This window comes from Gymnoscopelus microlampas (genome assembly GCF_963454915.1).
Source record: "Gymnoscopelus microlampas genome assembly, chromosome: 17".
NCBI classification, from domain to species: domain Eukaryota; kingdom Metazoa; phylum Chordata; class Actinopteri; order Myctophiformes; family Myctophidae; genus Gymnoscopelus; species Gymnoscopelus microlampas.
In genome coordinates, this window is record NC_139954.1 from 48,498,484 (window position 1) to 48,525,442 (window position 26,959).

The 26,959-nt window shown below is 45.3% G+C and overlaps 1 protein-coding gene and 1 long non-coding RNA gene across 7 annotated transcripts in view; one reads left to right on the forward strand and one right to left on the reverse strand.

Annotated features, from left to right (window-relative positions):
- The window catches only part of myo1b (myosin IB), a 324,638-nt gene that overhangs the window by 245,142 nt on the left and 52,537 nt on the right, over nucleotides 1–26,959 (forward strand). The window contains exons 22-32 of one of the 6 annotated variants that reach the window (XM_084085494.1): nucleotides 610–696; nucleotides 2,415–2,501; nucleotides 4,690–4,776; nucleotides 6,371–6,457; nucleotides 8,587–8,661; nucleotides 9,503–9,637; nucleotides 10,900–11,006; nucleotides 12,458–12,590; nucleotides 12,915–13,067; nucleotides 15,603–15,727; nucleotides 17,031–17,903. In XM_084085494.1, coding sequence (XP_083941620.1) covers nucleotides 610–696; nucleotides 2,415–2,501; nucleotides 4,690–4,776; nucleotides 6,371–6,457; nucleotides 8,587–8,661; nucleotides 9,503–9,637; nucleotides 10,900–11,006; nucleotides 12,458–12,590; nucleotides 12,915–13,067; nucleotides 15,603–15,727; nucleotides 17,031–17,166 — 1,212 coding nt within the window. In that variant the 3' untranslated portion in view covers nucleotides 17,167–17,903. Of the gene's footprint in view, nucleotides 1–609; nucleotides 697–2,414; nucleotides 2,502–4,689; nucleotides 4,777–6,370; nucleotides 6,458–8,586; nucleotides 8,662–9,502; nucleotides 9,638–10,899; nucleotides 11,007–12,457; nucleotides 12,591–12,914; nucleotides 13,068–15,602; nucleotides 15,728–17,030; nucleotides 17,904–26,959 lie in introns of those variants that run through there. The other 5 variants (XM_084085496.1, XM_084085495.1, XM_084085498.1 and 2 more) reach the window with 5 other exon arrangements.
- Nucleotides 17,430–20,812, reverse strand: LOC311065253. Its single transcript, XR_014602808.1, has 3 exons — nucleotides 20,714–20,812; nucleotides 18,453–20,681; nucleotides 17,430–18,045 (listed from the first exon to the last, which is right to left on the reverse strand). It is a non-coding gene; the product is annotated as an uncharacterized lncRNA (long non-coding RNA).

Genomic DNA, 26,959 nt, shown 5'->3' on the forward strand with positions numbered 1-26,959 from the left:
CATTCAGTGCCATTGACATGTTTTTCAGCAATGGCGCAACGTGCCAATGACATTTTTTTTTAAGAAAAAAAATATATACACATATATATATATATTTTTTTTACTTAAAAAGGCTGTATCTCGGCTCCTGTATACTTTTTTTACTATGTATTTTTGGCCGAGACATGCTATTTTCAAAGGCGTATAACATTTAATGGGCAGGTCGTGATGATTTTTTTTTTTCTTTTCGCGGAAGCACGGTGAAAAACCTGCAGTGATTAGCAACCATCAGGGGATTGATCATACTGGAGATAAATATTTTGTGACTACTTGAAAAAGGCAAGAAAATGTAAAAATCGCTGGCACAGTACGGAATATGTTGTTTATTTAATTGCCACTGAACGAGTTAAACATCTGGACTCCCTCCCTATACCCAAACTCTAGACTAAACTAAAAGAATGGCTGAGTTCAAAATACAAGTGAGCATATAGTTTAACTCCTCGAACACCTTGGTAGTACTGTAGCATCATAGATATAGAAACCTAGATACCTTATTGGCCTCTGCAGTTCATTGGAGCGACCTGTATCACAGTACCTTGTATTGCTTGTTGATCTTGTCTAAACCTTCAGGCCCGCAAGATCCTCAGGGAGCTGAAATACCAGAAGAGATGCCAGGAAGCGGTCACCACCATCGCAGCCTACTGGCACGGCACCCAGGTACCCACCCAGACCACCATGGAACCATGGAACCATCACGTCTTGGAACGCATCTGTCATTTTAGATTTATTTGGCTATCCAATCATAGCAGGGGGCACGGTGGTGCAGTCGGTAGCGCTGTCGCCTCACAGCTAGAAGGTCCTGGGTTTCGATTCCCGCCGGGGACGCTGTGGGCGCTGGGGGCGTGTTCTCTCCTCTGCGTCATCAGTGCCCATACCCTAGGTGGGGTTGGTGAAAGGGCCTTTCTGTGTGGAGTTTGCATGTTCTCCTCGTGTCTCCTAGGGTAGTTAATACCCTGACGAAAACATGTAGTAATCCTGGTCTCTATACTGCCTCCCCCTGGTCAGCCGGGGCGCCTGATGGAGGGGAAAGGAACTGGCTGGAATAACGTGTTCCTTTCTCACGCTACGTCAGGTGATAAGAAGCGGCTTGCTCACTCCTCATGCATTGAAGGAGGCATGAGCTCAGTTCTGGGCTCTCCCTAGTATAGGCTGGCAGAGGGAGAGTAGCGCCCAGGATTACATCTCATGGGCTTGTAGATCTGCATTTTTTTTTTATCGTGAAAATGTGTGGAAATCTTTGAACATATATATATATATATATTTTTAAGCGAGCTTTTGTAACTCAAATCTTTGCTGCTGGGGCGGTCCCTGGAACAACATATTTTACAAATGTTTGCTTTAAAAAATAATATATATTCAAATTTAATTCAATTTTCCCACATTTTCACCTATTTCATCTATAGCGTATCTACAAGCTCATAGCGTAGCACGCTATATCTGCTATTTTTGAATAGCCAATGTATAAAAATAATGGTTAGAGCTCAAATCTAAAATGACAGAGATGCTTTTCCGGTTTGAATGGGTTAACTATTTCAACTCCATACGTTGTTCAGCGGAGTCCCACAGGGCTCTATACTAGTAACCTTTCTTTTTTCGCTCTACATTACATTATCATCCTCACAGAAAACACCTGATCGACAAGCTCAAAACATGTTGCGCCATTTCAAGTGAAGGTTTTCCCCAGAATAAGGATGTTGGGGTTTAAGTGGTTAATAAATACACTTGTGACCTAGCGTTTCTACTCTGGGGGTCCAGAAAATAGCAGATCTACGAGCTCACAATGTATCACAACACGTTACTTTGTGAGCTTATAGATCGGCTATTTTCGGCAAAGAGATTTAATGTAGAGGTGGAAAAGGGGGGGGGCCTAGTATAGATCCCTGGGGGACTTTAATCTAGGGTTTAAATGGTTAAAATGTCTTTTCTACAGGATTATTATTTTATAATGTTTATCTTCCAGTGACTGATCCAGACATTTTGCAGAATTCCAACCAAGCGTTTTTACTCTTGAAACACAACTTACAGCTTCTTATTTTATTGTGTTATTAACGTTAACGCTTTTCACTCCCATCTTAACGACGAGGCAGCAAAGCCTCACCACAGTATTATGAAAGAGTGTGTTTTTCTCCACAAACAAAAAGCTTGGCCCAGCATTTTATCACACTGTCATTTTCTCCTCTTCATCCTCCTGTATGGTGGCTGATCACACACACACTGCTTCATTTCTCTATTTATTTCCCCCTCTCTCTCTCTCTCTCTCTCCTCTCCTCTCCTTTACTTTCATTTGCCTTTCTTCTGCTCTGTTGTTCCTCTAATCACCTCCTCCTCCTCCTCCTCCTCCTCCACCGCCCCGACACGCCTCCTCCTGCCTCCAGGCTCGGATGGAGCTGAGACGTCTAAAGCAGGAGGCGCGGAATAAACACGCGGTGACAGTTATTTGGGCGTACTGGCAGGGGACCAAGGTATTTCAAACCCCTCCCCTCAGCCTGCCATCATAGTGTTGTCGTCCCATCCATGCCAACTGTCCTGTCCTGTCCCTGTCCTGTCCCTGTCCTGTCCCTGTCCTGTCCCTGTCCTGTCCCTGTCCTGTCCCTGTCCTGTCCCTGTCCTCCCAAACATCCTGTCTCATCATCATCATCCCACCTGGAAACTGACCACTAGAGTTTAAAACCCATCAATGTCCCCCCCGTCCCCGTCTGTCCGTCTGTCTGTCTGTCTGTCTGTCGTCCACTGCTCTGTCTAACGTTCCCCTTCATCTGCGTGTTATACTCATCCTGTGTAATTGTTGCTCTAGGTGGCATTTTGGGGTTTTATGTTGGAGGTTTACCCCACTAACATACTCTGTGATGTGTTCTGTTTTGACTCATGGCTTTACAAAATAACAATGTAGACATCAAACTATGTTCCAGTATGGGCTCCCTTTTCATTTATTTGATTTGGCGTTTTCAGTTTTGTCCCCTATAATCTATAATATGTGATTCATGTTAAATTCAGCGAATTTAACATGAATCATGAATAACATGAATCCTTTCATTCTATTGTAACATAAATGTTGTGACAAATCGATGCATTTTCGACACATTTCATGGCGGACTTGGATTCTCCAGTGTGAGCTTTCGTTTCGTCACAGACAGAACACATTAGGAAGTGTTTCGTCATATTTTCATATATAGAGCCACTGGATTAATCCATCAGGGAATAGGCTTTACATTAAAAAATTGGTAAAGACCCCCCTTTACGCTCGCCTGGTTATGTCCTGACATCATACTGAGAACCAACTCTACTCTATAACTGTCCACCAACACACCAGGGGGGGTTTAAGCAGTATATCCATGTGATCATGACCACATCATAAACACATATGGCAGCACTTGTTACTGCCTCAGGGCCTGGATGTAATAATCTTTGCCTCTCAGTCAGTGTAGTGCAGTATATATATATACGGTACTGTAGCTTTTAAGCTCACCAGAAGAGAGTAGTACAGTATATATTAAGTCCAATCAGAACCATATACCCTGCCTGATAGAGGAAGACTAGATAAAAGGCGTTATCTCTTTAGCGTCTAAGCTTTTAGAGTGACTTTAAGAGTGTCCTTGGGTAATTGTTGCTCGTTGTCTTTATCTCGGGGTGTAATGACTCCCCGTCCGATAAGAATCAAAGAGCTTCTGCTGACTCATCGTATGTGAGACATCAAGGTACGTCTAGTGAGCAAAAGCAAAGTCATGGAGCTTTGGCACAGGTTTACGTACTGTATCAGAGAGAAAGAATTAGCCGTCGTCAGTACTTTGCCGTTGTTGGCGAGGCCAAAGACAATTTATCAGCCCACTATCTCTCTAACACCATTGATAATAATAATCCTAACGATATCCTATTGCTTCACTGCAGTGTGCTTTACTGTATTCTGCTTAGCGTTGATTTTGACAGCACATTTTGATTTAGTTTTAGTCATAGTCTTTTGAATAAAATTCCATTTAGTTTTAGTCATATTTTAGTCATCTGAAATGTTTTAGTTTTTGTCTAGTTTTAGTCGACTAAATCTACAGTTGATTTAGTCGACTAAAATGTATGTTGGCGGTGCCTTGATGGCGTCGTAATGGCTGATTTTACACTTGGTTGCTGTGCTGAAAATAGCCGATCTACAAGCTCACAACACGTCGCAGCGAGACGCGTTGTGAGCTTGTAGATCTGATATTTTCAGAGCGCAACACCCGAGCGCAACCAAACATAAAATGACTTGTCTTTTAGTTCTACTGGATCTCTTCTCCACTAGTCCCTCACTAACATTTTAGTCTAGTTTTTTATTAGTTGACGAAATTGTCTGTATATTTAGTCATCATAGATTTGTTTTTATTTTGTTTTTTTTTGTGAAAAAAGGTAGTCCACAAATTTTTTTCGTCATAGTTTTAGTCGACGAAATCAACACTGATTCTGCTTAGTGCCTGTTGGCCGACCGACCGCCTTTTTGGGGTTTTCAGTTGCAGCATTAATGTCTTCTATTTAGTCCCATTTTCAGCTTTTCTTCGTGTTTGTGTTTCTCTTTTTTTTTTACACCCACTCAACGACACCCTCCTGGGACAGTGACAGTTAATTGAATGCCATTGAAATTAACCTCCCCCCTCCCTCCCTCACCACCTCCCACCCCCCCACCAGGCCCGGCGAGAGCTCCGTCAGCTGAAGGAAGAGGCCAGGAATAAGCACGCTGTGTCGGTCATTTGGGCCGGCTGGCAGGGCACTAAGGTATTTGAGGAAAAATCAAATAAAACTCTGTCGACGTCCGTGTGAGCCAGCCGCCTCCATCAACCCCCCCTCTCCCCAGAGCCAGACCCCCCAACCCTACCCAACCCACCCCAGCATTATCAATTTATCCATGTCCCCCCCAACCAACCCCAACGCCAACCCATTACCACCGTCTCATTTTTAATAGATGACAAGGTCTCCTGCATGCTTGAAAAAACAAACCAAAAGAAAACACAGGGGTCTTGCTCTTTGGACCAAAACATCCCCCCACCCATACCCACCCCCCCACCCACCCACCCACCCATACCCCCCCACCCAATCCTTTTCCTCTGCATGCCAGTCTGACACTTTGTATATTTGATGACAAGTGAAGTACTTCGCTTGCAGACAGGTCGAGTAGCGAGTGAGTGACCGTCGGGGGGGGGGGGGGGGGGGGGGTTCACAGACAGACCTGGGGCGTTCAGAGTGCTGGCTGCATTGGGGAGGGGGGAGGGAGGGGGGGAGGGAACCATGCAGTCACCTTTAAGCCGCTTTTCTACCATGATGTCACTGGATTATAGACCTTCTCCATTGGGCGGGTTCAGGGTTGGGGGGGGAGGTTAGGTGTTGCTGCTATATTCTATTCTACATCTAGTAGAGTATCTCAGCGGACAGTGTCTGTGTGCCCCCTCCCCCTCTACCACATGGCAGCCCCCCCCCCCCCCCCCCCCCCCCCCATCCAGTCAAACATCCAGTCACAGGCACACAAAACATCCATGGGCCCTCACTGCCTCGATGCCAGGACGACCGGCTGAGTTTTGGGGTGTTTTGAACTCCATACATACCTGAACCTCCAGCATGATGCCTGCTGTCTGCACGCCTGTGACCTCTGTGACCTCTGCACAGTGTCTAACGCATGTTTACATTACAGCTTGATCGCTGAGTTGAACTTTTTTTTTTTCGAGTGTTGTGTTGTGTTGAGTTGTGTGGTGTTGTGTTGTGTGGTGTGGTGTTGTGTTGTGTTGTGTGGTGTGGTGTGGTGTTGTGTTGTGTGGTGTGGTGTGGGCCCTTTCGAGGGAACCTCAGTCCTTCCTCAGGGTTTGTTTGAGCATCCAATGAAAAGTCTTGTTTCACTTACACAGATGTCTGAACATCCAATGAAAAGTCTTGTTTCACTTACACAGATGTCTGAACATCCAATGAAAAGTCTTGTTTCACTCACACAGATGTCTGAACATCCAATGAAAAGTCTTGTTTCACTCACACAGATGTCTGAACATCCAATGAAAAGTCTTGTTTCACTCACACAGACGCTGCACGGATAACGGGTCATCATCATCACAGTGTTCGGTCTTCCACTAATTATTCATGTCATTAGTCTTCTCCCCTTGCAAGATTAGACAGTACTTTTCATTTTCTTGGCTATCAGACTGTGTGTGTGTGTCATGTGTTTTGCTGTGTGTGTGTGTGTGTGTGTGTGTGTGTGTCTGTGCGCGCGCACACCAACTCAAAACAAGATGGACGTCATCTCACCTCCTGCACTTCCACAACTTTCCTCCCTTTCTTCTTCTTCTGGGTTTCCCGCTCATCCTCTCCCTGCCCCTCCCCCTGACAGGCTCGCAGGGAACTGAAGCGGCTGAAAGAAGAGGCCCGGCGTAAGCACGCGGTCGCTGTGATTTGGGCCTACTGGCAGGGACTCAAGGTACCTTCCAGCCCCCCCCGCGGCCCACCCCCCAGACACTAACTACCCATCCTCATTACCCCCCCCCCCCCTCCGCACTGTCCTGTGCCTTTTGTTTCATTGTCATATCCAGCCTGGGCCTTTAGCACATCAACCCTAGCGTCGCTTTAATGGCCGTGTCATAATAGGCAAAAATAGAGGATCTATAAGCCAGTGGTTCTCAAACTTTTTCATGTCAAGGACCCCCAAATTGACATTTATTAGCCCACGGACCCCCCATTTGAAAAGATATGCCAAGGACCCCCATAAGAGAAAATTTGTTACGGCTCTAGCAGTGATTTTCAACCATTTTAATTTCTTGGACCCCCAGTTTGACATGCATAAGGCTACGGACCCCCATTTAATGGCACTTCTATCTCTGGGACCCCAATTTATATTGTAAAAATCAATGTTAATTTAACTCTGAGAGTGTACAAATGGAACTAAATGGACCCGTTTAGGGTCCATTTGGTTTCATTTGTACACTCTCAGCATTACAAACCCATAAGGGTCCATTTGGTTCCTAACTACCATTTAGCTGTGGACCCCCTGGAACTCCCTCAAGGACCCCTGGGGGTCCCCGGACCCCACTTTGAGAACCAACGCTGTAATGGCTGGGTCATAATAGGCAAAATAGAGGATCTACAAGCTGTGAGCTTGTAGATTTGGCAATGTTTCAGTGAAGAGAATTGGAGGCAAAAAACAGAGGGGACCAAGTATAGATCCCTGGTGGACACCGGGCTATGAAGAAGGGTTTATCCTCTGGATCTTTGGTGCCTTTTTCTGTCTGTAAGTCAGGTGTGTTTGTTTTAGTTGTTGACCCTGCAAATCAGCATGACCTCCATCCTGCCCCCTCCCTCCCTCCCTGCCCGCACGCCCTCTTTGCCCGGGCACAACGTGGCGAGGAGAGAGGATATGCAAATGAGTGCATGAGGCGAGGTGGACGACCGCAATATTCCTTCCTCCCCCCATATTCTATGAAGTTAAACCTCGCCCTGTAAATCCCCCCTGCTTTAGATAAGCTGACTGGATAATTGAGTGACAGATGCTTTTTTTTTTATTATTATTATCCTCTCCTCGGTTCCTGAAGGCCACAGCCCCTCTCAGCAGTCTGACCTAAAGCTACTGACCCCTGATTGATATGGCAGAGGCTTTCTGTGTTCTGTTCTCTCTCTCTCTCTCTCTCTCTCTCTCTCTCTCTCTCTCTCGCTCTCGCCATCTCTCTCTCTCTCTCTCTCTCTCTCTCTCTCTCTCTCTCTCTCTCTCTCTCTCTCTCTCCTCTCTCCTCTCTCCTCTCTCCTCTCTCTCTCTCTCTCTCCTCTCTCCTCTCTCCTCTCTCCTCTCTCTCTCTCTCTCCTCTCTCTCTCTCTCTCTCTCTCTCTCTCTCTCGCCATCTCTCTCTCTCTCTCTCTCTCTCTCTCTCTCTCTCTCTCTCTCTCTCTCTCTCTCTCTCTCTCTCTCTCTCTCTCTCTCTCTCTCTCTCTGCATGCTGAGCTGTGACACTAACCCCTTTATAGTAACCCTGTTTTTTGTTGCAAACTGTTTTCTATCACATTCATTTGACTTGTTTTTATTACATGTCTGCGCTGTGTGTATGTCCTACTGTACATTATTGTTGGTTATAGGTCTGTTGTGCTTTAATGTGTATTGTTAGATGAATAATTGACATTATGAACGTGTCTTAACAGTAACACCTGGACCATAATAATCCACTCATCGTGTTGAACAGAACCAAATGCACCGTTTCTCTCCCAGTGCACCTGTCTGTCTGTGACTCCATTTGTGTGATTAAAGTTTACTAGCATGAAGGTCATTTGCCCCGTTATGTCAGTGGCGTTTCAGCCGTTAAATCGGGGTCAATCCTGTTGTATCTGAGTGGGAAGAAACGGCTGTCATTTTACCTTTTTATTTCCTTCTCCAGTGTGTTCTCTGTCAGAATACATGGTCAATGTCTGTCACTAACCCAGACGTCTGTTCTTCTATAGCGTCCTGTCTGTCTGTGTCGCTGCCTGTCGTCCTGCTGGTCTGTGTCACTGTTTCTGCCCCGTTCCAAACCCAATGAACCCGCCAGGTTCTTGACAGAGTGTTGTATTTATCGTTGGTATAAACAGGTCCGTCGGGAATACAGGAAGTTCTTCAGAGCCAACGCCGGCAAAAAGATCTACGACTTCACCATCCAGAGAATTGTAAGTAAGAAGGGATTGGATATTAAAAACTGTTCATTATTGGACAAACATCAACATTAATACAATACGCCAGTGGTTCTCAAAGTGAGGTTCGTGTCCTCGGAAGCGTTCCAGGGGGTCCCCAGCAAAATGTGTTTAATACAACATCACAATCATTTTAACCACTTGAACCATATGTTATACTTGCTGTTCAAAAATAGCCAATCAACAATCACACAGGTAGATCTACAATCACACATGTAGATCTACAAGCACACAGGTAGACCTACAATCACACAGGTAGATCTACACACAGGTCGGCTATAAAAAAAAAAAGAAAAAAAATCATTTTTGAAATTCTTTGAATAATGTAGAATTTCGTAACACAAATCGTCTCCCCTGGGGGTCCCTGGCACAAACTCTTTTCAGATGACCCCTAGCCTGGCAATTGGGGGGCATGAAAGCGTTTGAGAACCACATCAATACCCTGCCAAACTATACTTATCTATACACAGAAAAATTAAGGTGCCAAGTGGAACCAAAACTGGTTCTTCAGAGTGATGCCATAGAAGAACCATTTTTGGTTCCAGAAAGAACCTTTCAGACCATTTATTTGAATGCTTCTTTAAAGAACCCGAACACCTTAAACCGTATGAACTTCATCGACCGGCTGAAATGTGTTTGTCGAACATGGCGGATCTACAAGCTCACAACGTGTCGCACGCTAATATATATTTTTTAAAGCGAACAAACATTTGTCAAATATTTTTGAATACCATTATTTTGAGAACCATTATTTGTCTGTGTAATCATATATGGTGTTATGCATTAGTAATGCTGAGCGTTGTCCATGTACCTCCAGATGCAGAAGTACTTCCTGGGCCTGAAGCAGACGGTCCCCTCCATGTCCCCCGTAGACAAGAAGTGGCCCAGCAGACCCTACCTCTTCCTGGACGCAACGCACACACAACTCAGGGCCATCTTCCATCTCTGGAGGGTCCGTCTCATATAACACTGTGACCAGCCCTAATAATTAGCCCCAATTTAAAGACAAATGTATACTTTGTGGTACGACTGTGTCGCGCATCAGTAATTGCCGATCGGAGGCACGGTGAACGCAGTCGGTAGCGCTGTCGCCTCACAGCTAGAAGGTCCTGGGTTCGATTCCCGCCGGGGACGCAGTGGGCGCTGGGGGCGTGTCCTCTCCTCCGCGTCATCAGTGCCCATAACCTAGGTGGGGTTGGTGAAAGGGCCTTTCTTTGTGGAGTTTGCATGTTCTCCTCGTGTCTCCTAGAGTAGGTACCCTCACAAAAAACATGCAGTAATCCTGGTCTCTATACTGCCTCCCCCTGGTCAGCCGGGGTGCCTGATGGAGGGGAAAGGAACTGGTTGGAATAACGTGTTCCTTCCACGTGCTACGTCCAACCGGGGAAACTCCCCTCTGTCAGGTGACAAGAAGCGGCTTGCTAGCTCCTCATGCGTTGAAGGAGGCATGAGCTCAGTTCTGGGCTCTCCCTAGGCTGGCAGAGGGAGAGTAGCGGACATGATTACATAGGCAATTGGCACTGGGTGAAACCATGGGTTACAAAATCGCCGATCTATAAGCTCCATGTGAGCTTGTAGATCTGCATGGGACACCACAGGTGCCCCCCACAGGTAATAGCAAGACATGTAATCAGATTAACTTGAGTCAAACTTGAATGCAGTTTAACATAAAAGCCTTAGAACATTGAATTCAGTTTAGAGTGAGACAATGAAAGCGTAGATCCAGTGAAGGAGGGAGACATATTTAAACGGACCGCCTTGTTGAGGGAATGAGGTGTGATTGGTGTGTAGGAAAGCGTGGCTGATTGAAAGCTATCAGCAGCCAGACAGCTGATTACAGCTGGGGGTGTATATGACTCCTGTGTCCTGCATGAACTAACGTGATGCTTCTTTTATATGATTATGTTGAAAATGGGTGAAGTCGTCCTTTAAGCGTTATAATACTGTACTTTCCAGTCCATCGGAGGGTTGGATGGCAGTTTGCCAAACCTGCCGACCTGATGATGTCACTGGTAGGCAGGTTTCTGAACCTGTCCACAGCCCTCTTCACCCTGAAAGCGGGTGAAGTGGTCCTTTAACCACTTATGTTTTTGAAGTTGACGGTTTTGGACATGGCCTATTTTCTCCTTGTGTGTTTTAATTGTGTGTAAGTTCCTTCTCCTACTATTACTGTGTTTGTTGTGTAAACGTGTGTTTGTGTCATGTGCGTCACAGTGCAAGAAGTACAGGAGCCAGTTCACAGACGAGAAGAAAGCTGTTTATGAGGAGAAACTGGAGGCTAGTGAGATCTTCAAAGACAAGAAGGCTCTTTACCCCAGCAGGTACACACTTCATCTGCTCTCTGTCAGTAGTTTTTAATGGAAACATACATATTCCACTCATCCATGACAGCATTGATGAGGGGGGTCTTTTCTGAACCACTTAAGCCTGTATACTTGTATTCCTGGGGCCCACACAACACAACATAAAAACAACACGCAATAATTCCAGGGACCCCCCAGAAGCAAAGATTTGAGTTACAAATGTTCGCTTTAAAAATATATATATTTAAAAATGTGCACACGTTTCAGCAGATCTACAAGCTCATAGCACGGCACTCGGTGCCGCGCTATGAGCTTGTTGATCTGCTATTTTTTAATAGCCCAAAAAAAAGACACAGATTTGTTCCCGGATTGAATGGGTCAAAGGGACAAAACTGGCGAGCTTAAAGTCACCTCTCAGTACTGGTACTGTTACAGCAAGGATATCCCTGTGTTTGATGCTGTGGTTCTGTGTGTGTCAGTGCTTTATGCTGTGGTTCTGTGTGTCTCAGTGTTTGATGCTGTGGTTCTGTGTGTCTCAGTGGTTGATGCTGTGGTTCTGTGTGTGTCAGTGGTTGATGCTGTGGTTCTGTGTGTCTCAGTGGTTGATGCTGTGGTTCTGTGTGTCTCAGTGTTTGATGCTGTGGTTCTGTGTGTCTCAGTGTTTGATGCTGTGGTTCTGTGTGTCTCAGTGCTTAATGTTGTGGTTCTGTGTGTCTCAGTGCTTAATGCTGTGGTTCTGTGTGTCTCAGTGTTTGATGTTGTGGTTCTGTGTGTCTCAGTGCATGATGCTGTGGTTCTGTGTGTCTCAGTGTTTGATGCTGTGGTTCTGTGTGTCTCAGTGCATGATGCTGTGGTTCTGTGTGTCTCAGTGGTTGATGCTGTGGTTCTGTGTGTCTCAGTGGTTGATGCTGTGGTTCTGTGTGTCTCAGTGGTTGATGCTGTGGTTCTGTGTGTGTCAGTGGTTGATGCTGTGGTTCTGTGTGTCTCAGTGTTTGATGCTGTGGTTCTGTGTGTCTCAGTGCATGATGCTGTGGTTCTGTGTGTCTCAGTGCATGATGCTGTGGTTCTGTGTGTCTCAGTGTTTGATGCTGTGGTTCTGTGTGTGTCAGTGTTTGATGCTGTGGTTCTGTGTGTCTCAGTGGTTGATGCTGTGGTTCTGTGTGTCTCAGTGTTTGATGCTGTGGTTCTGTGTGTCTCAGTGTTTGATGCTGTGGTTCTGTGTGTCTCAGTGTTTGATGCTGTGGTTCTGTGTGTCTCAGTGTTTGATGCTGTGGTTCTGTGTGTCTCAGTGTTTGATGCTGTGGTTCTGTGTGTCTCAGTGGTTGATGCTGTGGTTCTGTGTGTCTCAGTGGTTGATGCTGTGGTTCTGTGTGTCTCAGTGGTTGATGCTGTGGTTCTGTGTGTCTCAGTGGTTGATGCTGTGGTTCTGTGTGTCTCAGTGGTTGATGCTGTGGTTCTGTGTGTCTCAGTGTGTGTCAGCCGTTCAAAGGAGACTACTTGGAGATGGGCAAGAACCCCAAGTACCAGAAACTGAACAGCGCCGTGGAAGAGAAGGTTCTACTGGCCGACGTGGTCAACAAGATCAACAGGGCCAACGGCAAGGTGACCAATAATGCACACGCCATACATCTGACCTGTGTGTGTGTGTGTGTGTGTGTGTGTGTGTGTGTGTGTGTGTGTGTGTGTGTGTATGTGTATGTGTATGTGTGTGTGTGTAAATACATTTTTAGCATGTATAAACAGGAGATTATTATACCGTACGAGAGATGTACCTTTTGCCAAACGTATTCTTTATTGTGTGTTCAGATCCCCACAAGCCTCCACTGTCACGGTCACTGTTCTTCCTGGGGTTTCACACCACACAACACAACATTAAAACAACATGCCTAGAATCTCTTTAACTAATTGATCTCCGCCGGTTCCCAGGGTGCAACACGAATCTTCCTGTTGACCAAGAACAGTTTTGTCCTGGCCGACCAGAAGACGGGCCAGGTGAAGTCCAGCGTCCCTCTGCCCGACCTGGCCAGCATCTCAGTCAGCACACAGAGCGACGGCTTCTTCGCCCTCAAGCTCAAAGAGGTGAGAGAGAGGACAGACCCCGGAGCCATACAGTACATCCATATTCTGGGCAATGGGCATGTCATAATAGGCAAATAGCAGATCCACAAGCTCACGGCATTGAGCTTGTAGATCATACCAACCATACTGCGCCAGACCCAGTGTCGATTTTGACAGCAAATTTTGATTTAGTTTTAGTTATAGTCTTTTGCATAAAATTCCATTTAGTTTTAGTCATATTCTAGTCACCTGAAATGTTTCAGTTTTAGTCTAGTTTTAGTCGACTAAATATCATAAGGTTATAGTCGACTAAATCTACAGGTGATTTAGTCGACTAAAATGTATGTTGGCGGTGCCTTGATGGCGTCGTAATGGCTGATTTTATACTTACTGTATAGTTGCATGCTGAAAATAGCCGACAAGTTGTGATCTACAAGTTGTGGGTTTGTAGATCTGCTATTTTGCAGTGCAGCACCCGAGTGCAACCAAACATAAAATTACTTGTCTTTTAGTTCTACTGGATCTCTTCTCCACTAGATCCCTCACTAACATTTTAGTCTAGTTTTTATTTGTTGACGTAATTGTCAATATGTTTAGTCGTAGTTTTAGTCGTCATAGCTTAGTTTTTATTTAGTTTTTGTCAGTGAAAAAAGTTAGTCAACAAACATTTGTCGTCATAGTTTTAGTCGACGAAATCAACACTAGCAGACCCAAATGTAGACTAGCAAATGTATTCACCCCATGAACCCCTATAGCCATACATGGGCATGTCATCATAGGCGAATAGCAGATCTACAAGCTCACAGCATGAGCATGATATGTGTTTTGGTGAAGAGATTTGGTGTAGAGGGGGGGGGGGAGGAGGGGACCAAGCATAGACCCCTGGAGAACCCTGTCAACTATGTATATAGAGTTAAAGTGTGAAATGAACTGTTGTCTAATGCAGTTCATAGGGTGTGAATGTGATGTTTTTACGGGCGTGGCTCTGCAGGAGTTCTCCATGTGGGCCACGATGGAAACAAGCCTTTGGCTTTTTGTTGTTTTTATCCATTGTGGCGTTTTTAATTAGTCGTACTATTGTACTTTAAAGCATGGGTTCTCAACTGATTATGAACCGGGGACCACCACCCTGACTGAGAATCAACCTGGGGACCACTGTTGTGTTGGGAGGGGGGATATGGGCGTGGTGTGGGGAAAAAGCTTGAAATTAAATAATGACTGTTCAGGCCTTAATTTAATTTGTTAATTCGAGGTGAATTAACTCAAGCCCTTAACACATTGACCGCCAGAGGTTAATCTCATAATGTACTCACCAGTGCCAGCGTTTTATTGTTGTTGTTTGTTTTTTTTCACGTCGCCATAGACCTTGTTAAAATCCTTCAAATTGAGCTGTGCACTGTTTGTAAACATCGCGGAGATCTGCCTGGTTCGACCAGTGAAAACCACGTGTCAAACGGAGCCGCTTGTAGTTAGAACGGTTTATGTTAAACAGTGATCACCGAGGAGAAAATGGGGTTTCAGTTTCGTCATTAGAACGAGGGCCGACGGGATCTGCAAAACCGGATCCCGAATAATTCTGTTTCCGGTGGTGTTACAATGAAATGTGCCGTATCGAGAATTGAAAAAAGTTTTTTTTTTTTTTGAAAAAAAGGAAAAAGCACCACAGCCCGTAGGCTACGGGATCGGCGCTTTTCGGTTGGATTTATCGGCCCGTAGGCTACGGGCCTGGCGGTGGTAGTGTTAACAGTCATTATTTAACTGAGATATGCTAGTGGTCCAGAGCTCAGAAAAGATTGAGAACCACTGATCCATTCCTTTCCCACGGTTGCCCCTATTCTGTTCTCTTAACCTTCCATATTAAACTCATGTTAACTGATTCATTGCAACATATGTTTGAGCAAACACATGTGATTGATATGGGCACATTTCCTACTAATGATGACTCAACCAGGTAAACCGGTATAGTTTCCCCTGAAATTCTAACTCCCATTTCTGTGGAAGTTCTTGACATCCGACTTCCAAGTAACTGACAACATTGATGTGTCATCATACATCATACTGTTTCTCAACTAGTGGTAAAATATAATACAAATCTTCACTTTCCTACATTACTAAATGCATGGTCAGGGACCACGTGCAATACCTTCACGGACCACCAGTGGTCCACGGACCACCAGTTGAAAACCCATGCTTTAAAGAAATGTCAATAAAAAATAGTCGATTCAATTCCATTCAAATTAGTCTTTTTTTTTGTGTCACTTTGTATCCCTTTTTCTCCCCAATGTAGTCGTTATGCCAATGAATTCCTCTCACACACAGTTCTGTGTTGTCACTGAGTTGTATTCTCGCGTAGCCTCCCCGCTGTGAAAGGTCTAGCTAAGAGAGACTACTGCTGTTATATCCTACTGAATCACCTCCCAGTGTGAGGAGCCCCCACTGGGAGGACGTAGAGCCTTCATTCTACTCCTCCCGCCCAACACTCCCTGCTGACAGGCTCCGTAGGATTCCATACAGTGACATCACCCTATCCTCCATTTCTCTCTGTTTAACCCTCAGGGCTCTGCGTCGGCTTCCAAGGGAGACTTCCTGCTGAGCAGTGAACATCTGATAGAAATCATCACCAAGCTGCACCGGACTGGAGCCACCTCGGCCGACCAGCTGGACATAGATATCTCAGACGAGTAAGAGCCCACCCTCCCACCGCACACTACACGCACACATTTGATTTAGTTTTAGTCATAGTCTTTTGAATAAAATTCCATTTAGTTTTAGTCATATTGTAGTCACCTGAAATGTTTTAGTTTTTGTCTAGTTTTAGTCGACTAAATCTACAGTTGATCTAGTCGACTAAAATGTATTTTGGCGGTGCCTTGATGGCGTCATAATGGCTGATTTTACCCTTTGCATGCTGAAAATAGCCGATCTACAAGCACTTTGCATGCTGAAAATGGCCGATCTACAAGCTCACAACGCGTCGCGGGCTTGTAGATCTGCTATTTTCAGAGCACAACACCCAACCGCAAACAAGCATAAACTTACTTGTCTTTTAGTTCTACTGGATCTCTTCTCCACTAGATCCCTCACTAACATTTTAGTTTTTATTTAGTTTTTATTTAGTTTTCATCAGTGAAAAAAGGTAGTCGACGAACATTATTCGTCATAGTTTTAGTCGACAAAATCAACACTGGCACGCAATCACACACTTCTCTTTGCCATATTCAACCCTAGCCGCAAAGCCTGAATCGCGGAGCGATTGACGCGCCTACTAATTGATTTTCAATGAGAGACGGTCGATTGGGACGCGCAGAGAAGTTGAAGGGCGGAGAGGCAAGCGGGCGCGGTCCCGTGACATTTTCGTGCTATTGCTCGTGTCATGCACACGCCCGCGGACGGCAAGAGCTGGATTGTGGTCAGCTCTTTTTTCCCCGCTACGCGCAGGAGGACAAAACAACAATGATCGCGGCGCCATCCCCGCTGATCCCAGCGGTAACGCCCCCCCGTCTGAAACGGCCTTAAGTCAGGCATAGCTCTAACCCCTAAACCTAACCTCTAAATAATAATAACGATAATAATACATTTGATTTGTAACGCACTTTATATCTATAAATGACGCACACAAATGTCAAAGTGCTACATGGCATAAAAAGTCAAAAAATATTAAACTTAAGGTACAAAATGTCTTCTACCATACAAAATGTATCTTACCATACAAAATGGTAACAGACCTCCTCCCCAACTATACACAAGAAAAGGTTTAACGTTTAAAAACACACAAAGGCATCAAGAAGGCAAATGCCTTACAGGTAGATGCATAATCCTAACCTCAACCTGAATCGTTTCTTAATCGTAAACCTCAACACCTCAAAACCCCACAAATGTGGCGTGGTCGGGTCGGGCTCAGCCACCAGTATGTCTTCTAGTCCGGTCTCACTGTGTCTTCTCTCTCGAGTCACGCCTATACGCTCCATTTTCTGGGGTTTCCAGGTTCCTGGTGCAGTTCAAGCAGGACAAGGTGTGCGTCAAGTTTGTCCCGGGCGTCCCCAAGAACGGCAACAGCGTGTCCTGCAAGCGCAAGAACAACCGTCTGCTGGAGGTCTCCGTGCCGGCAGCGACGGCGTAACACCAGCCCCTCCCTCCTCCCCCCCCCCCCCCCCCCCCCCCCGCATCCCAAACGCCGCTATTGAGTGTTCTGGTTGGGGGGACAGTCGAACCTCCAACCTCCCTGCCCCCCCACCCCCACCATCCCCTATATCCCATGAACTTCGTTCTCAAAGCACCTACACCAAGCCCCCCCCGCCCCCCCCCCCCCCCCCCCATGACCCCACCCCAATCATGACTGTGCAATTATTCTGCTTTGTTGGTTTTGTTTTGTCTTATTTTGTATTTTTCTTTCGTTCTCTCGTGATCAGAAAATAACCATGACAACCATGTTCTGTGTTAACACCGTTAGCACTGCCTGTTGCAGGTATAGAGAGCCCCCCCCCCGCTTCAGGGAGGGTTGCATGCCGACACGGCAATTGGCCATTCCAGACGTTGTGCTGGTGTGTGTTTTTGTAAAACTGGTGTGAGAAAAGTCCTCTTGTCGTTCAAGTACAAGGATCTCTCGCTAAATGATGACGATTGTTCTGCCTGTAATGTCATTCATTGTTCAGAGGGTTTTGTCAGGGTGGAGAATGAAGTGACGAACTGCCGTCTCAAACCGGCGTTGGGTCGCCCAGTCTTTAGTGATCTCTCTGACCAAAAGACGCTAGAGAAATAAGATGACCAGAGAGCTTTTAGAGACGGATTAGGTTTTTTTTTGTTTTCTTTATAACTGAAAAACGTAACGACTGCACTTCTCTTTCCCTGTATGGGCATGTTCACAAAAACGGCGGTCGATCTGAAAATGTATTTTGGATTGTAAAGGTTTTTCGTTATTTTGTTCTCAGTGTTCAGCGCTTTGTTTTGGGACACGCCCCATAGTTTCCACAAAGCATTGTGGGTGGGTTCAGCGGGAAAGCTCCAGTACTTGTCAACAGTGGCGTGCACAGACATTTTGAGGGGCAGGTGCTCAAGTAAATTGTACTTTTTTTTGTTTGCTTGCCCTGCTCTTTTTTCCCTCTACACCTATACCTCTTTGCCAAAAATAGCCGATCTACAAGCCCACAACGCCTCGCAGCGCGAGGCGTTGTGGGCTTGTAGATCGCCTATTTTTGGCTAAAGTTCTCCTCAGAAAAGGGATGCTAGGTTTCGAGTGGTTATGGTAAAAAGAAAAATCATATCACATAAAGATTTGGCGGACCCCCTGTAGTAACTCTGAGGACCCCCTAGGGGTCCCGGACCCCCTTTTGAAGACCCCTGCTGTAAACTGAAAAAAAGAGGGCAAAGGGCAGGCGCTCTAGCACCACCTAGAGTCTATCTGTGCACGTCCCTGCTTGTCAAGTTAAATTTGCCAAGTGGTTATTAAACCTTTTTTTTTGTTGTGTGTGTGTGTATCCGTAAGTCCTACAGCATGTGCCATTCAGCAGGTCCTGTGTTTTTTTTTGGGGGGCTGTCGGGACTCGTTGCGTCACTCAGTACAACATCAAGTTCCTGGATTGTAATTCTAAGAACCATAGAGGTAATGGAACCCGTTCAGTTTACTGTTATGGTAATATCACCATCATGCCAAAAACAAAAACCTATTTGAATCAGGGAACTAATAATCAACCTGTGGTTGCAACTTTTTGACGGCACCACGTGCGTGATACATTTTTCTCAAATATATGACGCTCACCTCTAAACCATCTCTGAGCTTTATTTCTGATCATTCATGTACAAGGAGTCTGGTGTGTCAGATGTTTCTTTTGCAACAGCGATTCATATTTGTAACATGTTCTATGTCTCTATGAAACCAAGAACCCCCCCCCCCCCTTCCCACATAATAAAGGACTTGGTTACACGGTTAGTGCAAAAGACAGGTAGGAGACGTTTCTATCACAGGGGAACTTCCCAAATCACGGGAAGTGGGAGAAAAGAATCCTGGGCTTCCCCCAAGCTCTCCTTTAACGACTTCCCCAGATTTCAACGTTTTCGGGTTCTCAAGTGAAACGTTTTTTTTTTTTTTCTTTTCAAAATATCTGGTGCAAAAGGGAAATGCGCTTATTTGTCTCAAAGTAGTGCTTTTCACTGGCCCGGGGCGGGGGGGGGGGGGGGGGGGTACAATGGTAGGAACAAGACTCGTACAGTTGTCAGGAGAGTTTTGAGTCCTCTTGCGTCAGACATGCTCGTTCATGCACGTCCTCTTCACTGTACCATAAGCTGTACATATAGGCTGTGTAAGCTTTAGCCCTGGCATGGACGGTGGGTTCATATTATCCTACAAGTAGATGTTCTTGCTGTGTTGCTGAAATCTCTGTTTTTACCATTGCAAACGTGGGTTGTTTTTAATTGTAGTGCATGACCCACTCTGGGCTAATAATAAATGCAGTGTATTTCTTGGGGGGAACGCCCCAAACCTTTTTGAGTGTGTATGGCCATAGATTAATGACAGGTTTGCTAAAGAAATCAAACCAAATCATGGCTTTACAGTCTGGTATGCTCATGTAATAATTTTCTGGTTATACACACACACACACACACACACACACACACACACACACACACACACACACACACACACACACACACACACACACACACACACAACGACACAAGCGCCAATGTTGATCATTAGAAATGAGTGCTATATATTTTGAAGTATATTTAATACAATATTCTTTATCTGGATGTTTTTCGAGGAGGGTTTTTGTACCGTTGATTTCTAAGTCATCCAGTGGTTTATCTGGGGACTATAATGTGGAGGGAATAGCAACGGCCAAACTTTGGTCTTGCACGGCCAGTGGTTCTCAACCTGTGGGCCTGGTGAGTCCCCCCTGGTGGGCCTTAAGGATATTGCAAGAGGGGCCCCCCAAAATATTTAGCAAAACGCAATCGGTTTGATGATTGTTATTGATCATAACATGCTCTGAAAATGCATGCGGCCCGGCCCAACGCATCTGTGTCACTCAGATGCGTGTCACATTCTATGTCACATTCTTTGGCTATTCAAAAATAGCAGATATACAAGCTCATAGCACGGCACCGAGTGCCGCGCTATGAGCTTGTAGATCTGCTATTTTTGAAAAATCATGTTTTTTTTTGTTTTTTTTGTTTTTTTTTCAAAGAACTGTTAGGATTTATAAAACATTTTTTAAGAATGGCCTCAGGTGTTAAAGGGTTAAGGGGTCATATGGGTGGGGCCGAGAAGGTTGAGAGCCACTGGTCTATAAGGCGGTGTTTCTTAAACTCTACAAGGGGTACCGAGGTGGTTTTACAAGTTAGTATGTGTTTTTGTAATAACCACAGAAGACACTAGGGGGAGACACTGAGGAATGGATGGAGGAGAGCCTAAACGCAGGCTCTTGTGTATTTGCTCGTCTTCTCTGCACAGCGTGTGACATTTTAATGCAGTTTTGCTAAAGGTTATAGCTCTTGGTTTTTTGTAACCCCCCCCCCCCCCTGCTCTTCTGTGATTGGTATTCTTGGCATTAAAAAAAACAAGAAATGACAGTTTAGTAGAACCACAAAGATGATGTATGTATGATGATGCATTCTTGTTGTGTGCCTAATGTTAACCTGTGCTGAGGGACAGAGGACATGATGTTAACCTGTGCTGAGGGACAGAGGACATGGACATGTTTCCATAGAAGTCAATGTAACACATTTACAGTTAATCTTTTTTTAAATTAAAAAAATGCAATAATAAATAACTCTGTGATGCTGAGATGTTATTTTATGTAAATGATGTGCATTTATGCCCGGATTCTTTTTTCTTTTGTTTTCCTCATGCAAGCCGACGCGGTCAGTATTTAACCTGGGTTTAACCTGGGTTTAACCTGGGGGTCCCGGGATGACCTGGGCCAAAAAGCTGTCAGATCTGTTCAGATAGGATAAGGTAAAGTACAGTTAAATAGGATCTTAAGTTTTCCCGTCACATTATCCACACCTTGGCAACAAGTCATTTCCAGAGGCTCTTTAAGTAGCTGCTGAAGTCATTTATTTCTCCAGTAATCTCTTGAGTAATCCTCTGGTGGTGTGGACACAGCACTGGCTCTCAAAGTGGGGCCCAGGGACCGTCAGGGGTCCTTGAATGGGTTTCAAGGGGGTCCCCACCGTAGTTGGACTTGAGCCCTATTTTATATTTCGGCTATACTGAAAAATAGCCGATCTACAAGCTCACACTTTGTGATGCAACGTGCTGTGAGCTTCTCTTGAGCACTGTTGTACAGTATAGGATGAGGACCCCCTGTTGTACAGTATATGATGAGGACCCCCTGGTGTACAGTATATGATGAGGACCCCCTGGTGTACAGTATATGATGAGGACCCAAAACGAGATGCTGCTTCTCAAGGGGCTTTAATATCCTCTCGAGTGCCGCGCTATGAGCTTGTAGATCTGCTATTTTTGAAAAACCTTGAAAAAGTGTGCACATCTTTGAATATATACATTTTTTATTTTTTTTAACATTTTTAACTCTAATCTTTGCTTCTGGGGGTCCCTGCCACAAAACATTTTCAGATGGGGGTCCGCGGCCAAATGTATTGTTCTGAAACAGGTTGAAAACCCACTGCTCTAGTGTAGTACTGGCAGAGAGAGGGGGGGGGGTAGTAGTAATACTGGCATAGACGGGGTAGTAGTAGTGCTGGCAGAGGGGGGGTAGTAGTAATGGCAGAGAGGGGGGGTAGTAGTAATGGCAGAGAGGGGGGGGGGTAGTAGTAATGGCAGAGAGGGGGTGGACAGCCAGGCCTTGTAGTGAAGCAGCTGGCCAGATGTTTTCCATCACATCTGGGGGGAGAGCTGTCCCGGGTTAAATTCCTTTGGCTTGGGGAGGCTGCCGGCGGCAGGTCTCTGGGGAGGAGCCCTCCCCACACAGAGTGGTAAAAATAGCCGTTCCACCATTCTGGGCTGAGCTGCCCGGGACCCGGCCGGTTCCCACCATTCTGCAGGCTCTGGGAAAGGAAGGAGGGGCCGCGGGGCTCCCTGCGGACGGACATGCAGATATGGGTGGGACGAGGGGGAGGGGCCCATGGGCTCCACTCAGTGGGCGTGTCGAGGAACTGTACAAAGCATCTGAAAACAGCTCTGGTGTTCTCACTTCTAAGACCTTTTTAACACCTTAAAAAAGAGAAAAGAAGGAAAATAAAAAGATATTACTTACTGCATCAAAAGTAAAAAGTTGAAAATAGCTGATCTACAAGCTCAGCGCGAGGCGTTGTGAGCTTGTAGATCAGCTATTTTCAACTCTTTATCTGTGGAACCGGGTCGAACCAAATGTAATGCCCTCAACTCAACCATTATTTTGGGGGGGGGGGGGTCGCGGCCTGAAAAGGTTGTGAACCACTGCTCTAGTACACTGTTTCCCAAACAGTGGGTCGGGGTCCGAGGACCATATGTTGGTCACGGACACATTAAAAAATCCATCCATTAATTAGAGAGGGAAAAAAATCCTTTTAAGAAGTAGTGAAAATTGCAGATCTACAAGCTTGTAGATTGATTGATTGATGTACTTTATTTAGTAAGACATGAGAACAGTACATGACAGTACATAACAGTACAGTACATGGAAGTACAAATTCACAATACAAGGTCTACTAAACTGGATAGCTCATTAAGCACTTAGCTTAATGATCTTGTAGATTGCCAATTTTCACTAGTTTGGGTCCCGGGGAGACTTTCTCTTTTGGGTCCCGAGCTACACAGTTGTAGTGTTTGAGAAGCAGGCTGAAGGCTTTGTGTTGTTATCATCATCATCATCATCATCATCATCATCATCATCAGACACATGATTTACAGGAGCATACATGTAGCCTCACACCGCTTCAGTGTGGATGCAAAAGTCTTGGGCGACATCTAGTGGGAATGATATGCCAATGCAGTGGAAGCTGAGCGTGTGGCTGCAGGAAAAACTAGTCGGTGGTGGACGAGGTACTCAACCCAAAGTACTTGAGTAAAAGTACTGATACTAATGGTCCACTACAAGTAAAAGTAGCTCCGTCAAAATGCTATGATAAGATAAGGTACAAGATAAGGCATAGAGGTATAAGATAAGGCAGTGGTTTTCAACCTTTTTCATGCCAAGGACCCCTAAATTGATATACATTTGGCCGCGGACCTCCATTTGAAAATGTTTTGTGCCAGGGCAGGGACCCCCAGAAGCAAAGATACCAGTTAATTTTCGCTTTAAAAAATAAAAATATTCAAAGATATGCACACTTTTTCAAGGTTTTTCAAAAATAGCAGATCTACAAGCTCATAGCGCGGCACTCGGTGCCGCGCTATGAGCTTGTAGATCTGCTATTTTTTAATAGCCAAAGCTAAGTGGTTAAAAATGATTGTGACTCTTATGTTGACCAATTTCGCCTGGGAACCCCCTGGTACCCTCCCAAGGACCACTGGTGGTCCCCGGACCACTGGTTGAAAACCACTGAGATAAGGTATCACCTTCACCTGTCCCATAACCCCGTAGGGTCGTTGGGGGGTCACCACAGCTCTCTCTCCATCCCTCTCTGTCCTCAGCAGTCTGTCTCATTGCCTCACTGAGTTTCAAGTGAGTCCATATTCTCAGATGTTATCTTCACATCTTTACTTCTGTCTCCCTCGTCTCCTGCCACACCTTGTACGGTGCCTTGTAGGATGGCCTGAGGATCTGGTGATGTGTCCGCAAGGGCGCCGATACTGTGGGTGCCTCGGGGCTAAAGCACCCAGACGAAATGACGAGCACCCAGTGGGCAAGGGGGGCGCGCAGCCGCACGCTCGTACTCGCAGCGCGCTCCCATTTGTTTATGTTTTGCCGGCTCCAGGCTTTGTCTTCACCTAGCAGGTAAATTAACCGAAATAAAGTTACAAAACCCCCCCCCAAAAAAGTAAAATATCCGCCCAGAAACCGATTTTTTTCGGGGCACAAATTCACGGGCCACTCACGCACGCGGAGCAGCGCCAGGTAGCGCACCCAATAGAGCTGACAAATATCGGCGCCCCTGTGTGTGCGTACCACCTCAGTCCTCAGTTTTCACGTTAGGACAGTGGTAAGCAGGTCATCATGTGGGCCGATGGCTTGGCTGATCTTTTTGCCGGACTTGAGGTATAAGAGGTGTAAGATAAGGTATAAGAGGTGTAAGATAAGGCCATGGGTGTTTTGGAGGTTTGGTTTATCAGGCCGATTCAGCTGCTGATTAGACTCGAGAGGACGGAGTTTTGAGGTTAGGTTTAGGTTGTATTTCTGTGAGTTTAGAGTTAGGGTTAGGGTTAGGGTTAAGGTTAGGGTTAGGTATAGTGTTTGTGAGCTTAGGGTTAGGTTTAGTTTTAGTGAAGTTAAATGTTAGGGTTTAACCACATAAAACCCATATAGGTAACCGGAGTCCCTCAGGGCTTAATACTTGTTTTCTTTTCTTTTCTGTTTTCTGTTATTGTGGGGAAAGCTTTCGCTGAAAATAGGTGATCGATCGACAAGCTCGATCTGCTATTTTCAGCGAAAGCTTTTTCCCCACAATAGCGATGCTGGGGTTTAATGGTTACGTGCAATCAAGGCGAAACACCAAGGACAATTAAGGGAGTTAAAGTTAAACCCCAGTGGAAATCCACCCTGGGGTCATCAGATCATCAGTGGCAGACACACATGCATTATTTTTTATTAACTACTCTATATATTTTTCCGCTAAATGGGTGTGTACAAAAAGTCTGACATGCCTTCTTCACCTCTCTCTCTCTCTCTCTCTCTCTCTCTCTCTTTCAGTTATTGCCGGTGTTTAGTATTTCTTATGACTGATGTTGACTTACTACTGAACTGTATGTGTAATAGCTGCATTTATAAGACTCTGTCAGGTAGCATTCAGTTTGTTTTAATGTGTCACATTCAGGGTTGTCTGAAACTTGTCAAATAGGACCACTGTCTCTGACTTTGAAAACCCATATATTAGAGTCATTAGTAGTTATTAATATTATCACATGCAGCCCCCTCCCTTTGGAGCCCACTCCCACCTCACATCAAAGCCGCCCCCACCCTTGCCATGTTCAAAGCCTCCCTCAAAACCCACCTTTTCAGACTCGCTTTCCCCGCCTAACTTAAATCAATTCTCCCTTTCTGCCTTTTAGTCTTCTTGGCTTATGTTCTTTTTTCCTTGCTACATTTTTAGCCTTTTAAATACTTCTCCCTTAATAAAGTTGTTTATTTTTTGTTTGTTTTGTAAAGTGATTTTGGGTAGCCTACTATGAAAAGCGTTATTTCAGTGTGATGTATTATTATTATTTTCATTGTTTTAATGATTATTAGCGCAGGTCTGTTGTCTCTTCCATTGTCCTACCATTTGTCCAGGTGTCTCGGCAGTCTTTGCTGTGAAACTCTTCTAGTCGTGACTGAGTGAGACTGAGAGGACATCAGCTCCGGCAGTCTCACAAAGGTTGGCATGGACAGCGCGAGGCGTTGTGAGCTTGTAGATCTGCTATTTTTGGTAAAAGTTCTCCTCAGAAAAGGGATGCTAAGGAAGGTTAAGGTGGTTGAGGAAAAAAAAAATCATATCACACAGAGATTTGGCGGAGCCCCTGTAGTAACTCTGAGGACCCCCTAGGGCATTGGTTCTCAAAGTGGGGTCCGGGGACCCTCAGGGGTACTTGAGGGGATACCAGGGGGTCCCCAGCTAAATGATGGATAGGAACCAAGTGGACCCTTATGTGTCTGTAACTCTGAGAGTTAAATTAACATTGATTTTACAATATGAATTGGGGTCCCAGAGACACATGCCATTAAATGGGGGTCCGCAGCCCTAATGCATGTCAAACTGGGGGTCCTTGAAATTAAAATGGTTGACAATCACTGCTAGAGCCGTAAAAATCTTCTATTGTGGGGGTCCCTGGCTTATCTTTTCAAATGGGGGTCCGCGGTCTAATAAGTGTCTATTTGGGGGTCCTTGGCACGAAAAAGTTTGAGAACCACTGCCCTAGGGGTCCCGGACCCCCTGTTGAAGACCCCTGAATTGGAGGATAAACCCCTTCATCATCTCGCTTTCAATGGGGTCCTCGAATATTTGTGGCTGCACTTAACTCCTATGGAGAGTAGTATGGAGGTGGAGGCTTCTCACTGGCTGGTGAGTCAGTAGGATTACAACAGCAGTGACGACACGATACGATGCCACGTCTTGTGAGCTTGTAGATCGGCTATTTTCCACTATTAATGTTTTTTTTTTTAAGTCCAAAGTTATTAAATATGTCAGTTATTTCTTTGTGTATTTAGGTCATATCTGCCATGTGCAACTTCAAAGCCTAAAAGCCAAACAGAGATGTAATTTGTATTCATATATTCCAGTGTTCAATGACAAAAACACCATTACATCGTTTAATTATTTGTGTGACAATAAAATGCGTCATGTTAAATGTCATAATCGTGACAGCCCTGCCTGGACCCCTATTTATATTGAGTTGATTATAGCAACAGCACAGCTATATGAAAACTTTATGAACTCCAAACACACAGCCCTGAGTATCATCCAAGTGTCTTGACTTGGATCCAGTCTGGTGTCCTCATTACTTCCAAAACAATCAAATCACAGAAATTGACTCTGGCATGAACTGTCTCATGCACTAAAGAGGAGCGTGTGCCTCTGGGCTCGGGTTCAAACACAGCTGAGTTCACACGCACGCCCGGGCACACCCAGGTGTGTGTGCATCACTCATGCATGAGACTGTTTACCCTGGAAGTGTGGAAAAATAGTCACATTTCAGTAGAAAACACAGTGTTTTGTAAGTAATGAGGACCGGATACGAGTACACTTTAGAGCAGGGGTCTTCAACAGGGGGTCCGGGACCCCTAGGGGGGGTCGAGTTACTACAGGGGGGGGGGGGGGGGGGTTGGGTCCGCCAA